The following is a 17716-nucleotide window of genomic DNA, read 5'->3' on the forward strand; positions in this document are numbered from 1 at the left end:
CCCCGGGAATGTGATGTAACATCAAACCTGAGCTATGCAGCAGCAATACTTTAATATAAATAAATCCTGTACATTTTTGGAGCTGTTGCAGGTATTTAGAATTAAACCAACAAAAGGGAAACGAGGCAGACACAGCAGCTGTTTGAGGCTTTTCCACAGAGTTTTTCAAAATTACCAAATCTTTGTTCTTCAGTTTCCCAAGTTCAAGGGCAGAGTCTATCCTTAACCTCTAGAAGGATGAAAATATTTTAAAAGTGTAGTGATCTTTTATAAAAGAAAAGGGCAATATTATGCTTACAGATGTAATAGAGCCTTTAAACCTCCATCTCCCAGTTTCTGCACGAGTGTGCAGATGAGTAATAAAGAGGTTATTGATCTGGGAAGGCACACGGGACAGGGTGAGGATGAGCTGAGGGCAGGATCCTGTGGTGATTTCCAGGACCAGGTCACCCACTGTGAGGAAGGGACAGAAATGTGGTGCCTGGCACACCCTAAAAAGCCTCGGCAGGAACGTGAGGAGTTCCAGAAATGGGGATTCATTCCTTCCTCCCTCTGCTTCATCCCCCGTTCAAGAGCTGAATCCTTCTGCCCACTCCTGCCTGCCGGGGGGAGCGAGTTCACCCTTGTCCGGTTCTGTGGGGCCGATAATGAGGGGCAGAGGGCTCAGGGGCTGCTCTGCCACACGCAGGGCTCTGAAGTGGAACAGGGTTTGGGCACCCGCCGGGAGCGGGATGGGCTCGGGTCCTTGTGGGAGGGGGAAAAGCCAATTCCCCTTTCCCTGGTCGCTCTCTCCCGGAGCCGGGAGGGAAAAGCCAATTCCCGTTCCCCGAGCCGCTCTCTCCCTGGAACCGTGAGGGGCAAAAGCCAATTCCCGTTCCCCGAGCCGCTCTCTCCCGGAGCCGGGAGGGAAAAGCCAATTCCCGTTCCCCGGGCCGCTCTCTCCCGGATCCGGGAGGGAAAAGCCAATTCCCCTTCCCCGGGCCGCTCTCTCCCTGCCCCGGAGCCGGGAGGGAAAAGCCAATTCCCGTTCCCCGGGCCGCTCTCTCCCGGAGCCGGGAGGGAAAAGCCAATTCCCGTTCCCCGGGCCGCTCTCTCCCTGCCCCGGAGCCGGGCGGGGGAGGCGCCGCGGCGGGGGCGGGCCCGGGGCGGCGGGGCCGGCTCCGCACGGCGCAGGTTGAGAACCGCGTGGGCTTAAGAAGCGCCGGGAGCGGAGCGGAGCGGGCCAGGCAGCATGGCCCAGCCGCGCTGCCGCTCCGTGCTCATCACCGGCTGCAGCCGCGGCATCGGGCTGGGGCTGGTGCGGGGGCTCGCAGCCGCCAGCCCCTCCCCGGATTTGGTCTTTGCGACCTGCCGGTACCCCGAGAAGGCGCAGGTAAGCGGGGCGGGGGCGCCGGGGGTCCCCGGAGTGGGGTAAAGGGGTCGGGAGGAAGGAGAAGGCACTTCGGAAGAGCGGAACATCTCGAGCATCCCTGTGCCGGCAGCGAGAGCCCGGGCTGGGATGGAGCCGGGAAGGAGCTCCCGGGCTGGGATGGAGCCGGGACGGAGCTCCCGGGCTGGGATGGAGCCGGGACGGAGCTCCCGGGCTGGGATGGAGCCGGGACGGAGCTCCCGGGCTGGGATGGAGCCGGGACGGAGCTCCCATCCGGGGCAGGAGCCGACACCGGGCAGGTCTCCGGGGCTGGAGCTGGGGTTTACCGATGATGGGGAGCGTTCCCGGGAGGAGGAGAGCGAGCGGGACACGGCCAGGCAGCTGCAGCATCTCCAACGCTCCTGCCACCCCCCTCCTTTCATCCCCGAGTTTCTCGCTGGATTTGCTGCTGGAGATGTCTGTCCTGTCCTTATCCAGATCTGCACGGCCCGGAGCCCTGCAGGGGCAGCCCATCATCCCTCAGAAACCTTTCCCGTGGGAGAAACCCGCCACAGCTTTCCTTCTCTCTCTCTCCACGCGTGTCTGTGTCCCCAGCAGGAGCCGTGTGCCCTGCCTGCCTCCTTTCCTCTGCTGCACTTGCAACAAGTGAGAAAGCCCAGATGAGCAATGAATTAAAGACTTCTCTTAGCTCCCCTCTCTGCTGGGCAGGGCTCAGAGTTCCTGCTGGAAACAGGAGTTTCTGATACCTGCAGCTCGTGGATCCACTTGGTGCCCTCTCTCTCCCATTGCAGCCCAAGTCCCTGCTGCTGCAGCATTTCTGGGACTCCTACAGACTTTTATAGGAGCCTTTTAAACTCAAATTTCACAGACAAAATTTCGCACACCTCTCAAACTTTTGGGAGGCAAATGGCTGGGGGTGATCAGTGACTCTGTGACCAGCAGCGTCACCTGTTGTACGTGCAGGCTGATCTCGGCTCTCCTCGGTGAGGGGCGATTTGGGCAGCACAGAAACTCCCACAGGAACCCATCCCCCTGCTCCTCCCGGAGCTGCGGGAAGCCGAGCCCTCAGCCCCGCCACCGCCCCGAACCCCTCCGGAACGGCCCAGGCATTTGGAAGGAGAATTGATACCCACAGCCCCATTCCTGCATCTCCCCTGTCTCCAGCAAGGCAAAAGGTAAAATCCAGAGGGAAACAGAGCCCCTGTGTCCGCTCCTTCTGGGGGATTTGGTTCCTTTCACACAGATTGTGATCACACCGTCCTAGCAATAAACCAAATGCAGCAACTCTGTTTACTGCTTAGCTACAAAAAAAAACCAAAAAACAAACCTCTAAAAGGTGGTGCTCAGGATGTGGGACAGGGTTGGCCAGGTAACAGCTGCAGGTCCTTATGAAACTGAAGGGAAATATCTTCATTTTTAAAAAAAAGTCTCCAGCACAAAGGTACATTTAGGGTATTTCTGAATGAAAGTGCAGAGAAACAGCCCAGCAAGGCTGGGATCAGGTGCACAGCTCCCTTTCAGGGCTGCTGCTCCCTGTGGCTCCCCCCGAGCCCCTCCTGGCAGCACCTGAGCAGAAATGCACTCCATTCTGTTCTCTTTTAACTGCTGTTACCCGAGCTGGCACCGCTCCCAGCCCTATTTCCTACGAACGATTGCACAAGAGCCGGGTGTAGCAGTGGCACAGGAAAGCAGCAGAGACATCTGACCTGTGCTAGATCAAAATCTCCCTGCGTGGTTGTTTGTCCTAAAGCTGCTTCAGCCACTGCTGAGGGAGGTTTTTTTCTCTTTTTCACCAACTGGCCCCCGTGATTTTTCATCATAATAGTCTCGGATCCATTACATGGAGAAGTGAAATGGTTCCTTCAGCAGGAAGAGCTTCCTAGGAAACATTACACGGGCAAATCTCAGCACAAATCATCAGTTTGGGTTTGGGTTTTTTGGGTTGTTCTGGTTTTTTTTTTTTTGTGTGTGGTCAGTATTTAAAAATCTGGAGCAAAAGGGCTGTAAACCTGCACAGGAAGATGAAACAGCCTTCAGACAGTGCAGTCTGGGTCACTCCTTGCTGGTGGGAGAAACCTGGAAAGCCTCTGGCAGGGTGTCTCCTGTAGGCAGGAAACTGGCCAGGAGCCACATTCCAGCAACCCCACTGGGGATCCTGCCGGCCACATGGGGTGCATCCTGAGCTTTCTTTATTTGTTAGGGGGGCAAGTTTTGTCCTTGGTGGATCAGGGTGGGTTTTTGTTCTTTGTAAGGACCTCTAGGCCATGTGCTGTGCTTTGGCAGGACATCAATAGAAACCTCTGCAGTCAGCTGAAAGCAGATTTCTAACAGATGGGTTTGGAAACTCCACAAGGAAGAGAAATCTTTACTAAAGGTATTGTAGTGGTTTCACCAGCATTATCTGCCCCATCTGCAATGCACGGAGCTGGCACAAAACTTTCTGACCCTCTCAGGGTGTTCCCACTGGTCCTTGGGGCTGGCAGAGGGCAAGAACAGACCTGCACTGGGAATCTCGGTCATGGCAGCACCAAATTCAGCTGCTGCTCTCAAAGCTTGGCTCCAGCCTGGCAGTGCTGCTGAGTGTGGCAGGAAAGGCAAAGGTTCCGTGATTTTCTTGTCGTTTTTATTATTTTTTCTTTCTTTCTCAGAGAGGAGCCTTTGCTGCCACTGCATTTCCAGTCAGATTTTGAACACTCAGAGTTTAGGCTCATCTTGAACTCCCAGAGTTTGGGTTCCTGCTCTCCAGGGATTGGCACTGCAGGCTCAGCTTGGGGCACGTGAAATGGGCTTGGCCCATCTCAGATCTGTTTGTGGGCTGTGAGGTTGAGGGAATTTTTCTTTCTCTGCACACCCGGGTCAGTGCTTTTTCTCTTGGCAGCAATTCAGGTGGTCTAATTTTGGTTTTTCCCCTTGGCTTTTTGTTGCCCACACAAAAAATCCTCCTTGGTACAAGTGGATTGCCCCCCACTTCCTCTCCTGCATGAGAGGATGAACCTGGAGAACGGCAACTTTGGACAGTTCCTATAAATTCTGCTCTCCTCTGGTTTGGCAGAGCAGCATTTTCCCGTGGCAGAATGGAGATGGGCAGAGCTTAAATGAAAAGGCTTTTAAAAAATAATCCAATTTTTAGAGGAAAAGTGATTAAATATGCTTAGCTGCTGGCAAACACAGTCCCACATTGGGCAAGAATCTCTCAGCAGAGTGATGACTGAGTATTTTGGAGCCCTCCAAACAGTGGACAGAGAAGAGCCCCTAAGGACCTGCTTTTCCAAAGATGCTGGGGAATTCTGACTCTGCTTTCCTCTCTTCACCGGGAAAAGCAGCACATCTCCTGTAACTCCCTAACCTTGGGGTAATGCGGAACAGCTGCAGGCTTTTGCATGTGAGTCTGTGCTGGCAGAAGTTGTGAAAACTCGAGCTCTGGGGCTGAGGAGCTCCTAGGTGGCCTCCCCAGAACATTTGCCTAACAAATGGGCTGCAGATCACACGATAACGTGCAGCAGGCCCGCAGGCAGCCAGATAACCACTGCCCCTCCTGGAAAAGCATCATCGGAGACTCCTCCAGCCGCGCTCTGATCCCAGTCTGCCTTTTCTTGGGCTGCTCCAGCGCTGACAGTGGGAGCAGCTACAAATCTCCTAGGAAATAATCCTGATGTCCTGTTTTTGCTCTCCAGATGGGCACAACCCCAGTGCTGTCGTTACCAGGGAGCCAGCACAAGCTGGAATTCTCCCCACACTCCTCTTTTCCTTCTTTGCTCCTTCCTCCCCCCATCCTGCTTTCCCATAAAAGGGAAAACTCTGCCCTAAAGGACTGCGCTTAAAAACGGTGCAGCCCCTGGGGTGCCCTGTGTGATGGGAGAAGGAGGAGGTGGCCGTGGGGTGAATAAATAAAATTAAAAGTGCCCAGAGCTGTGGGATGTGCACGGGAGCATCTCCCGCTCCTCCTGCTCTCCCCAAGCCCCAGCGCGTTCCCAGGTGAACAAATCCCTCACTGCTCGAGTCCTCTGCAGAGCTCTGGGAAGCTTCCAGGGCTAAATGTGAAGTTTCCCTTGCTCTGAAGCAGATTGGGTTACAAGCTGTGCCCGTTCCCTTGTCAGCCTGTCTCTGTCAGGTTTGGGGCTTGTTTTCCCCTTTAACACGTATTTTAGCCATGTGCTTTGCAACTGGGAAGAGCAGCTGAGGGATCTGTGCACCAGATATATCAGGCAAAGGGGGCATTTCTGAATATATATCAGGTAGAGGGGGCATTCTTGAAGTCTTTCTAATTTTGGGTTATTGCAGAGTCGTTTTATTTGATTTTATTTTTTTTCTGGAAGTGTTTTACACTTCCTACAGCAGCGAGGTCTGGTTTTTCTGGAGTCAGAGAGGGCTGTGGGTCAGGGCAGTGCTGTGGAAGCTGTTCCAGGGCTGAACGCTGAGCTGGCTGTACACTGTGATACTGAAAAGCTGTCTCAGAGGGACGCAGAAAAATGGGATACACCTCTGGCTTTGTCCCGAGTGCAAGTAGGATGAGGTGAAGGATACCCAAGCACCTTTATCCTGCCCGCAGGCTGTGTTTGTTTGGCTTGATTGCTTCCAACTGGCTGAATGGGGCCAGGCCCTTTCCAAGTGCTGTAACTGAAGTGGATAATGCTTTCATAAAGAAGGCAAAGTAAATCTTGCTAAATGACAAAGACAACAAAACATTCCTGGTTGAAATCTAGCAATAAATACCCTGCGTGCTGAGGAGTCTGCCTCCGGAGCCCTGAGTGCCAGAGGATCTTGTTTGAATCAGAATAGGCTGACTCTTTGTTAATCGTAATTAAAAATCAGCAAGCAGGAAACAACAGATGCTAATCAGAGTTTAATTCTCGTCTTGGACTGCCCACGAGTTGATTCTCAGGGGTGATTGTTCAGGTGCAGAGCAGTTCTACAGCTACTATGCTAAATAAACACAGTGCTAGGGAGCTGTGTTGTGGCTTTTTGTTGGGTTTTGTTTGTCTTGTTTGTTTTTAAATTATCTGTCATAGCACACTAATTAAAAATGCTTTAGCTGGGATATGTTGGCTGTACCTACGTGTCTCAGTCCTCCTTTTCTCATTTTCCTTCTAGTCACAGGAGGGGGAAAATAGGCTTTCCTGCAACTTTTAGATGTTCTAACTGGATTTTTCAGCTTATATCAGGTGTAACATTCTCGAAGACCAAAGCTGTCTAGATCAGCTTTGTGCCTGGGAGCTGCTTCTCAGAAATTTAAACCCCTGAAGTGGGAGTCACTTGTTAACTAAGTAATTAACTGGAGAACCCATTGAATTTTAAACCTAATTTGCATGCAGCTATTGTAATTTCATGCTATGTACTGGAGAATGCTTCAGTTCTTAATTGAAAATATTGCTTGCTCACTTCAGAAGCCTCTCAATGCCTGCTGCTACTCAGAGCAGCTCCTGCCTTTCAGCAGGAGCTGGTAGCTCCTTTCTGTCAGAGAGTAAAGCATATAAATAAATGAACTATAAATAAATGGACAAACCTGGAGAAGGCAGAGCACTCCTGGAGTTTATTATGCTCTGAGTGATACTGTCAAACTGAGATCCAGTGACAATCCAAAGGCACAGAATTCCTGCAGGCCTTGACACAGCAGAGCTATCGCATCAATAAACAAGACAGTGTGTTCTGGGCCTTTAATTTATGGAAATCTGTCCCACCAAGCCCTGTCCAAAGCAAGGAATGTCTTCTGGTTTTGTGCTTCTGACTTGTTTTTCCTTCCCACTCCCCTTAATAGCCTTAACTGCAGTTGTAGATTGGCCTCGGTGGGAGAACAAATCTCCCAAACAAGCCTGGAGAGAACCCTGCAGGCTCTGATGTGAGATAAAAGATGTGATCCATTATGGTTTGTCAGAGGACACCGAGTCCCGAAAGTGTCTCCAAGGGGCAGAGAAGGATTCTTTCCAAACCTGCCCTCCTGACCCCTATTCCCAAAGGGCTCCCAAAGAAAGGGATTTGCTGGGGCTGGAATGTTTGGCCAGGTTGCTGTGTCTCCTGAACATGACTGGGGATATGGAATCCATCTGTTGTCTTTGGCCACGCTTCCCACTTGGCTTCATGGCACAGAAACCTGAGTATTCCAGCTGGGCCCATAAATCCAATTTGGACACACTCTGTGCAGCCGGAACAGCGCAGAGCACGGATTTCTGCAGGAGCACCAGCCCGCCGTGCTGACAGGCAGATGAGTGAGCTCCAGCAGGGAGGGAGTTGTTCTCCTGGACAGTGGCTGTGCCTCAGACTGATTTCTTGGTGGGCTTCACCTCCACTTACAAGAATTGACGCTAACGAGGCTGCTGGGGAAACGAAATTCCCATGGGGAAACTGCTGGGGAAATTTTCCTGCAAACGGGAATTTCAAATGGCTTTTTAAAAGCACTCATGTCCAGCACTAGCTGAGCTTCAGGAGAATTTCCCTTTTCTTACAGAACTGGGGAGGCACTGGATTTTTACTGGAATGCTGAGAACTGAGCACTAAAACTGAGAAATATCCCACTAAAAATCCAGCACACTGGAGTCTGAACTAAGCAGGGGAAGAGTCCAATTTCCTGATCTGGCTCTTAGGAAAGCTGCTCAGCAGGCTGGAAAACAAAGGAGAATCTCTGCCTTCAGTCCAATCATGAAAATATTTCAGTTGCAATTCTGGAGGTGCAGAATTCAAAGTGATTCATGTAATAGCCATGGAGATATACATATATATATATATATATATATATATATATATATATATATATATATATATATAAAATAAAAATAATTCTTCTTCCTAGGAACTGCAGCAGCTTAGCAAGCAATACAGCAACATCAAGCTCCTGCAACTGGGTGAGTAAAGGGCTTTACTTCTGGAATTTCTTCAGCTTAGGTGAGTGCATCTTAAAAAAATTGGTCTCCTGAGTGATCAGTAGCTAGGCACGATCTCCAGCAGCTGAAAACCATCTTAAGATAACACTGGGGAAATGTAATTCAGTAAAATCTGTGCATTTTCACCTGTGTGCTGCCCAAACGTCCCCACTGAGCCTCAGCTTTGGTTTGGCAAGGGTTGTCTCGTGCCAGGCACACCCTGCACTGCTCACACTGGGGCTCTTCCTGCCTCCTCCGTGCAGATGTGGTCTGTGAGAACAGCATCAAGAAAGTGGTCAAGGAAGTGGAAGAAATTGTGGGAGACAAAGGGCTGAACTGCCTCATCAACAACGCTGGCATCAACGTGCTCGCCTCGCTGGAGGAGGTCACAGCCGAGACCATGCTCACCATTTATGAAACCAACACCGTTGCCCAGCTGATGGTCACCAAGGTGAGGACTGGCAGGGATGGGCTTCATCTGGGGCTTTTCCACAAGAGAGCTGGGCTTGCCCAGGCATTCATCCCCTTGGAGCTGCACAGAGACAGTTCTGACGGGGACCTGCCTGTCTGGAGCTGCTGTCTGTGCACCTGGTGTGGGGTCACTTCGTGGCAGGTGGGGACAGCAGGTGGGCAGAGGAGGCTGCTGGAGGAAAGTCTCCTCTGGCCAGTGGGTCAGAGGAGCCATCACCACGCTGTGCTGGTGGCACAGAGCTCTGCTGGGATTCCTGCTTTGAAGGAGGGAATGATCCAAATGGCCAAATGAAAGCAAACTCTGGTTTTCACAGGCATTCCTCCCGCTGCTGAGGAAGGCAGCACAGCTGGGCACTGGCATGGGCTGTCACAGAGCTGCCATCATCAACATGTCCTCCCTGGCTGCCTCCATGCAGCTCGTCCAGGCCAATGAGATGTTCCTCAAGGTCTATCCCTACAGGATAGCAAAGGTTTGTGGGCTGCCCTGGGCTGTGCTCCCTGGTTGAGGGCAGGTAGAGACCATGCTGACCGTAGGAAGGGGTGCAGCACCTCTGTGGACACAAAAAGTGTTCTTGTTCTTCACGTGGGTGGGAATGGGAGCTGTGGAACACTGCACCTGGAGCAGCCTCTGGAGAACAGGCTCCCAAATCCCTGCTCTGATACAAATCCCGGGGGATTTGGCATTCAGGGAAGAGCTGATGCCATCGAGGGTGGGTTCTATTAGCTGTGTTCCAAGAGAGCAGGCAGGAAACTCAGCAAAAGGTGTGCTGACCTGTACGTGGTGATGTCACTTAGTGACAGGTGGGATTTTTAGTTTTCTCACGCCCAGAGATTGAGTTTGTACAGATAGTCAGGATCACACATACAGTTTCTCCTACACCACCTACTCATAAGCTGTTAAACGCTTGTTTTCCCTGTTCAGAAGTAAATGAATGTTTGTGTAGTGATTAGTGCAGAAAAACACAGTCCTTATGTCAATATTATTCTCCTCACAGCTCCTGAGGTGTTTCAAATGCTACTTTATCTTCCATTACAACTCAGTTTCGTTTTTGGGCAGTAAGTTTGTGGTGGTAGAGCTCTCAGAGTTCCCAGAAAGTCTGGATGAGTTACTGAGAGCCTCTTCCTGCCCCTTGCTGTGCCGGCAGGGTGGAAGGGAGGTGCCCGCCGGCTGGGCTTGAGGAGGTGCTCGAGGCTCATCAACAGCACATTAATTGGTGGTTTCCACTCCTGCAGACCGCACTGAACATGATCACCCGGTGTCTGGCTGCAGACCTGAAATCAGACGGAATTCTCTGCATTTCCTTGCACCCAGGCTGGCTTCAAACAGACATGGGTGGAAACATGGTGAGTGCCAGCGCTGGAAATGTGACCTCCGTGTGCTGTGACACACAAAAATACATCCCCTGCATTCCAGAGCGTCCTTAAATGCATTTAATTCTCTTCTGCAGGATATTCCCAGTATTGACCTAAGCTTGATTCATTCCAGGCTCCCATGCAGGTGCAGGAGGCTATCCCAGGTATTCTCTCTGTTCTGGACCGTCTCGGTGAAAAGGAAAATGGTTCTTTCCTGGACTGGCAAGGGGAAACTCTGCCGTGGTAGAAGTGCACAGAACTCTCCAGGAACAGCTCGTCAGTCACAATTGAACCTTGCCACTCCTGTCTGTGTCTCTAGGGGTTTTTTTTACACGCTTGTTGAAATAGCCAGTCTGCCACTCAGCCTCTCTCTAGGTGTATTTGGAAAGCAAAGTGGCTGAGTCTTTCACTTGGTGTTGCTACTGCTCTGCTCTAACGCTTCCTGCAAACACTACTGTGCTCTCGGTGATGGGCATCTCCTGGAGCCCTCTGAAATGGATTCAAACCTGCACGTTAAATCCAGGGGCTGCTGCTTCCTTTCCACTTCCAAACCCAAAGTGGCTTCTGGCTCTTAGCAGAATGAAATTACCTGACCTCAGAGTAAGGCCAGAGTAGGCTGTCAGGTTCCAGTATGGTCAGTTACTTCCAGGAAAAAAACTTTGATTTCCTTTGTTCCTAACTGAGCTAAGGCTGAAATTGCCCAGCTCTGAACCAAGGGAATTTGGTACTTCTGTGAATTCTGTGGCAAACTCTGAGTGTGCCCAGGTTGCCAGTGTACACCAGGCACTTGCTTTGCTCCCAGTGGGTGACTAACAGCCTGATACGGGGGTGGGAATGTTGTTTTGTACATAAACTTCTGAAATGTCTTCAATAAAGTCTTGATTAAACAAACAGTCTGTTTAGCGAACTGTTTACTTCATTTAATTTCTCCTCCATAGGTTTGTCTTTCCTGACAAGGGAACTTTACTCTTAATTTTCAGGAAGAAACTCTAAGCCACGTTAACCTTTCAGGGTAGTTGGGTTTGACACAGTGGGGTGTACCCAAACCAGAGCCAGACCCTTGTTCTGGTTTGAAATACTACAAGCAGCTGGTGAATAAATCTCTTGTGCTCTGGCTGAGGTAGGTACAAAAGCAAAAAGCTCTTTGAAGTCTGGGACTGGCTTCAACATCCCTCCCTCATGCCAGCTGATTAGGCACTTTCATGCTGTGCCAAGATGGTGGGTTCCTGCACCGAGAAGAGGAGACAAACAACAGCCAGGAAAGGGGAGAGGACAGGTGTGGCTGTCCCTGGACAGCGGCCACCGGCACCAGCCCCCAGATACAGACAGGGGAGGTGGCAGGGAGAGGTGTCTGTGTGCCTTCCCTGAGCCCTGCATCAACAGGGACAGGCTCACTGTCACAGCACCACAGAACCCTTCAGAGAACCACAGAACCCTTCAGAGAACCCGTCACAGCATCACAGAACCCTTCACAGAACCCGTCACAGCATCACAGAACCTTTCACAGAACCCTTCAGACAACCACAGAACCCTTCACAGAACCCTTCACAGCATCACAGAACCCTTCACAGAACCCTTCAGACAACCACAGAACCCTTCAGAGAATCACAGAACCCTTCAGAGAATCACAGAACCCTTCACAGAATCCTTTACAGCCTCACAGAATCCTTCAGAGAATCACAGAATCCTTTACAGCCTCACAGAATCCTTCAAAGCCTCACAGAATCTTTCACAGCCTCAAAGAACCCTCCAGAGAATCACAGAATCCTTCGCAGCATCACAGAATCCTTCAGAGAATCACGAAACCCTTCACAGAATCCTTCACAGCATCACAAAACCCTCCAGAGAATCACAAAATCCTTCACAGAATCACAGAATCCTTCAGAGAATCACAGGGGGCCATGAGGGACCATGAAGGGCCGCAGAGGCCCATGACGGGCCGAGCCCGGCACTTCGAGGAACCTGAACAGCTGTGAGGGACCATGTAGGGCCATAAAGGGCTATGATGGACCATGAAGTGCCAGAGGCCCGTGAGGGGCCATGTAGGGCCATAAAGGGCCGTGAGGGACCATGAAGGGCCACAGAGGCCTGTGAGGAACCATGAAGTGCCACAGAGGCCCATGAGGGGCCGAGCCTGGCACCTTGAGCAGCCCTGAACGGCCGTGAGGGACCATGAAGGGCCATAAAGGGCTATGAGGGACCATGAAGTGCCACAGTGGCCCATGAAGGGCCAGAAAGGGCCGTGAGGAACCATGAAGTGCCACAGAGGCCCGTGAGGGGCCGAGCCTGGCACCTCGAGGAGCCCTGAACGGCCGTGAGGGACCATGAAGGGCCACAGAGGCCCATGAGGGACCATGAAGGGCCATAGAGGCCCGTGAGGGACCATGAAGTGCCACAGAGGCCCATGAGGGACCATGAAGGGCCATAAAGGGCCGTGAGGGACCATGAAGTGCCACAGAGGCCCGTGAGGGACCATGAAGGGCCATAGAGGCCCGTGAGGGACCATGAAGTGCCACAGAGGCCCATGAGGGACCATGAAGGGCCACAGAGGCCCGTGAGGGGCCGAGCCCGGCACCTCGAGCAGCCCTGAACGGCCGTGAGGGACCATGAAGTGCCAGAGGCCCGTGAGGGGCCATGTAGGGCCATAAAGGGCCGTGAGGGACCATGAAGTGCCACAGAGGCCCGTGAGGGGCCGAGCCCGGCCCCTCGAGCAGCCCTGAGCGGCCGTGAGGGGCCGTTACCGGCGCGCGCCGGCAGGGCGCGCTGCGGGCGGCCGGAAGTTCCGGTGGCGGCGGGGCCGGTGGGTGATGGCGGCGGTGGCGGCGGGGCCGTGAGGGGAGGGCGAGAGCGGCGGCTCGGGGGCTCCGGGCGGACCCCGCCCGGGGCGGGGCAGCGCCGGCAGGGCCCGGAGGGCTGAGGGGAAGGAGGCGGCCCCTCGGTGACGGCCCGTTCTTAGGCCGCGCGGCTGCTCCTCCCGGCCTTAGGGAGCAGCAGGGCTGTGCCAGGGAGCTCGGCTGGAGTTGCCGTGTTTTTAAAGTTAAAACAGCCGAAGCTTTAGTAATAAATCGCCTCCGGGGCTCAGCTGCCCCTGTGCTTGACCCCCACAGACTGAGGGTAAAACCAGGAGGATGTTTAGGGTCTCAGCCTGTCTTTCGGGGATGTGGGGCTGAATAGGGAAGGTTTTTTAAAGCTGCATGATTTCATTACTGAATAAATGTTCTTATTTGAACAGTCATTGCTGGCTCTGCCAGTGAACAAAGAGAAACAAAATGTTAATATCAAGGCTGAGTTCCCAGTTACTGAAGGCTTCGAGAATTGCAGGTAATTTGGTATTGTGTGACCAAGTTTTCTGTTTGTTTGGGTTTATTTTCCTGGGGTAATTGGGCTCCTAGAGGGTTCTTTTCTGCCAGGCAGTGCAGGAGAGAGGAGGCTGTTGTTGAGTCAGTGGTTGTCAAATGTTTTAATGTCTCTTATTTATTATGTAATTATGGTGTGGCTTTTGTTTAACATCTTTTAACCTCAGGAGAAGATTCCTTAGCAGCAGAGAGGTTTGATACAGGAAACACTTCCTTACCATTCCAAATTGATTTTCCATCAGAAAACACAAGAACATTCCTCTGAATGGAATCATGGAAGGGTTTGGGTTGGAAGGGACCTTAAGGACCATGGAATTCCAAACTCCTGCCGTGGACAGGGGACACCTCCCAGTGAAGGGGAACCTTAAAGACCACGGAATTCCAACCCTTTCACCTCTCAGTGAAGGAGAACCTTAAAGACCACGGAATTCCAACCCTTTCACCTCTCAGTGAAGGAGAACCTTAAAGTCCATGGAATTCCAACCCCTTCACCTCCCACTGAAGGGGACCTTAAAGACCACGGAATTCCAACCCCTTCACCTCCCACTGAAGGGGAACCTCCACCCTGCTCTGCCTGGATGATTTGGGCAGCTTACCCAGTAAAGTATAATATATTTTTAACATGACAGCACTGTAGTTAAAAGTGAAAATTGAAAATCCTCCCTTGCTTTTCTGCTGTCGAAACAACTTTTGTGTTTCCCTTTATTAGCCTGCTCTGGCCAGGGCTGTCTGGCGGTGTGAGAGCTGGGCAGAGCTTTTCTCTGGAAAATTCTGCCTTTTTAAGTGCAACCCCTTTCTCCCAAAGGCCACCTCTTGCCCAGGTCAGTGTCGTCCTTCCTCTGCTGCCGCTCTCCGTGCGCACGCTACAGCACCCAGCCCCCCAACACCAGCGGGGCCCAGCCCCAGCAGTGGCACACGCTGGACCCTGAGCTGGAGGAGATCCTCATTCCCAGGAAACTCTCCATCAGCCCCTTGGAGAGCTGGCTGACAGTGAGGTACTCCCTCCCCAAAGCTGAGGGGGCTCAGGAAGAAGCCAGCCATGAAAGCCCGCAGCCCTCTGAGTGTCCCCCTGCTGCTGGGACAGGGGATGCGGAGGAAGGAGAGGGAGCTCTGGGTGACAAAGTGCAGTGCAGGAACGTGCTGAAGATCCGCAGGAGGAAGATGAACAGGCACAAGTACAAGAAGCTGCTCAAGAGGAGGAAGTTCATCCGCAGGAGGATAAAGGAGGGGCGCAAGAGGAAGCGTCAGGTGAGCTCGGGGAGGGGGAGTTCTCTGACAGAAATGTGCCCACACATCAAACCAGCCTCTGCGTAGGTGCTGGTGATGGATTTAAGTGGATTTAGGGAAAAAGGAGCTTGAATGAATTCAGCTTTTAGCCTGAAGCTGTGCCAGGGGAGGGTCAGGTTGGGCACCAGCAGGAATTTCTCCATGGAAACGGTGTCCAGGCATTGGAACTGCCCAGGGAGGTTTGGAGTCCCCATCCCTGGAGGTGTCCAAGGAATTCCTGGATGTGGGGACAGGGTGAGCATCAGTCACAGCTGCACTCAATGATCTCAGAGATCTTCCCCAGCCTCAGTGACTCTGTGATTGCAAACATAAATGTGACCATTGCTGGGCTTAATTTTTCTTCCAATTTACAAATGTGTGTGATTAATGGAGATGAGTGTAGTATTTGTGTGAAGGAGGAATTCATGTGTCTGCCCTGGATCAGGGAGACTGCTTTAATCTTAATTTCTCCCCTGTCTTGCCAACATCCTCAAGTGCTTCTTATTCTATTTTTTTGTAATATAGAAGCCTTTTATTTCCTTTAATAGAAGGGGTGAGGGAAGATATGGGGGTTTGTTCAAGCTGGGGATGTTCTCCTTCAGCACTGCTTTTCTTGGGATATAATTTAGTTAATTCTCTAGGAATTCTCACCTTGCCCAGATGCAAATTAGAGTTAATTTTAATTCCACTGCTTCAGATTTTCAGTGAACTCTGAAAGGTTAAATCCTCTTATTTTCCGTACCATTTCTTTGTCCACCTTCTCAGTTTTCCTTGCACAGGACTTGTAAAATGATACTGCCAAAATCCCTATGCATTTTAATGTCTTCTTATGTATTTTCTGCCATAAAATTCAATATTTTGACACTTAAAACCTTTGTTTCCTTTGTGTGTGTTACACCTACACTGTCCTTGGGACACTGGGCAGTGGCTGTTGCTTCTAAGCTGTGTTACCATTTTTTTTTCTTTTTTTCTGTTCCCTATTTTAGATAAAATTTGAGAAAGATTTGGAGCGCATCTGGAAAAAAGCTGGCTTGAAAAGTGCTCCTGCAGGGTGGCAAACCCCCAAGATCTACCTGAGGAGTTCCAAGCGATAAAAAAAAAAAAACACCTATCACAAATTTTAACCTGCAATTGTAATTAAAAAAAAAATATTTAAGTATGTCAATGACATTTAACCTTTTTCTGATTGTGATGAAAATAGTAGGAAGGAGTTTTCCAAGGACAAACTGGCAGCTTTTCCTCCCCAGAGGAGAGGTGTGAGCTTTTTTTTCTGCTGTCCTGTGGTCATTGCTGAATTTCTGAAGTCCCTGTTTGAGATGAGACTGAACCTAAGAAAAATCAGCTGTGGGAGATGGGATCAGTGGAAGAATTCCTGTTGTTTATATGGCACAAACCTTTGGGAAAGTTCTTTTCTAAGCTGCTTTCTTTCACAGCCTTACTGCAGAAAGGTTGGGGTTTTTTTCCTAAGAATTGTGGTGGGGTGGGAATTGGATCAGAATTCCAGGGAATTTACCTGCAGGAGCTGTTGTTGTCTCTTATGTGGAGCCTTGGTGTGCCTTGGGCACATTTATTTTTGTGTTCTATTTTGTGCTAATAAAAAATGGTTATTTTTTTGTCTTTGACTGACCCCTGTCATGTAGAACATCCAGATATTGGTCAAAGTAAAAGCTCAGAGTTCATTATTCATTAACTACAAAAACTTTTGTGCCTGAGAAAAGCCTGATAAAATCAGCTGTTTTTGCATGGTTGAAGAGAGTTGTGAAAGCTGTGAAAAATACAGGTGTTTAAAATAAACCCTGACAGAGGACTTTTTATCTGGGTTCTGCTTTGGGTTCTGCTTTTTTTTTGGGGGGGGGTTGAGGCAGTTCTGGGTGGTTTAGTGTGATTTAACTTTTGTATTTTGGCAAAGAGATGGGGTGGGCTGAGGGGGAAAAGAATGAGCTGGGAAACTCCCTGAAAATGATTCCCTTTTTTTTTCTGCTAGGAGAGAATAAACTGAAAGGGAGGAAAATAATCTGTGGAAATCATTGCTACACAAGGTGCACTTTAGGACATCCTGAGCCACAGCTTCTCTGGGTCTTACCAACCCCTCACAGGCAAGAATTCCTTCCTAACATCTTCAATCTCTCAGGATTTGTGTTTTCCACGTGGAAAAAACTCTGTTTTACAAGGCACTAATCAGGTTTCACCCCCCCAGGGCTGTGTCAACTTCAATGTTCTTGACCACAGGATGGGATTTGAATCTCACTTTACTGAACAACCAGAGAGGTGGAAAATGCCCCTGATTTTCTGTAGAGGGAGCACGAGTCCAGGATATACTCACAAGGAGCTGCTCTTCCTCTCCAAAATATCTGCATCCCACTGAATCTGCACACTTAACAAAGCTTTGTGCATGTGTAGCTGTGGTAACAAAAAAAAAAAAAAAAAAAAAGCTGCAAACAGGAAAGCTTTGACTTAAAATTCCCCAAATAGTGAAGATTTCCATTATTAGTTCTGAGAGGAAATGGTTGAAAACCAGACAAATTCATGGTGTTCATTACAGAGCTTGGACATAACTGGTGAGGTATTTTTATGTCACTCATTGGGCTGGAAAGATCCCTAAAAATTGGAATATAAATCTAACGTCTCTCATTTTCCCCTGATTTTGGATCCTATGCAGGCAACAAGCTCAGCTCAACAGAAGAAATTCAGGAGTTTTCTCTCAGTGGTCAGGTTTGGCTGGAATGAGTTGGCTCTAAAATAGGAAATCAGCTGAGTTGGAGGGGATGAAAACTCTGAATTTTATTTCTCTGAACCAAATCCCACTGTAAATATGGAGGGTGTTGCCCCATTTTGGAAAGCTCAGAGCCCAGCAATGTGGTGCCAGTGGCAAAAATACCATTTCTTTTTAATGTTAGCAATTAATAGTTCCTGGCGAAAAGGATTTTGGCTAACCCGGAGAGCAATGATTCTTACCAGAGTAAGAACTAAATACATTTTTAAGAGTATTCTCTAGAAAATGTGGTGTTCAATGACATCAACATGGATTCTTGAAGTTTTTTAGAGGC

General features: G+C 50.3%; 2 protein-coding genes across 4 annotated transcripts; both read left to right on the forward strand.

Moving 5' to 3' along the window:
* Positions 1-1142: 1142 nt before the first annotated feature.
* LOC128818385 (C-factor-like) lies at positions 1143-10940 on the forward strand. 2 transcript variants are annotated; one of them, XM_053997685.1, is made up of 7 exons: positions 1143-1372; positions 8154-8205; positions 8487-8674; positions 9009-9164; positions 9690-9750; positions 9928-10038; positions 10181-10940. In XM_053997685.1, the coding sequence occupies exons 1-7, from the start codon at positions 1232-1234 to the stop codon at positions 10240-10242; spliced, it is 771 nt and encodes a 256-aa protein (XP_053853660.1). In that variant the 5' UTR covers positions 1143-1231; the 3' UTR covers positions 10243-10940. The 2 variants fall into 2 exon arrangements, with proteins under 2 accessions (XP_053853660.1, XP_053853661.1); XM_053997686.1 differs by lacking the exon at positions 9690-9750 and having other exon boundaries at positions 1148-1372.
* Positions 10941-12746: 1806 nt separating this feature from the next.
* Positions 12747-16483, forward strand: AURKAIP1 (aurora kinase A interacting protein 1). Of its 2 annotated transcripts, none has more exons than XM_053997754.1 (4): positions 12747-12847; positions 13280-13368; positions 14209-14651; positions 15656-16483. In XM_053997754.1, exons 2-4 carry the CDS (start codon positions 13317-13319, stop codon positions 15761-15763), a joined length of 603 nt encoding a protein of 200 aa, XP_053853729.1. In that variant the 5' UTR covers positions 12747-12847; positions 13280-13316; the 3' UTR covers positions 15764-16483. The 2 variants fall into 2 exon arrangements, with proteins under 2 accessions (XP_053853729.1, XP_053853730.1); XM_053997755.1 differs by lacking the exon at positions 12747-12847 and adding an exon at positions 12907-13161.
* The last annotated feature ends 1233 nt before the right edge of the window (positions 16484-17716 follow it).

This window comes from Vidua macroura, chromosome 23, assembly GCF_024509145.1.
Source record: "Vidua macroura isolate BioBank_ID:100142 chromosome 23, ASM2450914v1, whole genome shotgun sequence".
Taxonomy (NCBI): Eukaryota; Metazoa; Chordata; class Aves; order Passeriformes; family Viduidae; genus Vidua; species Vidua macroura.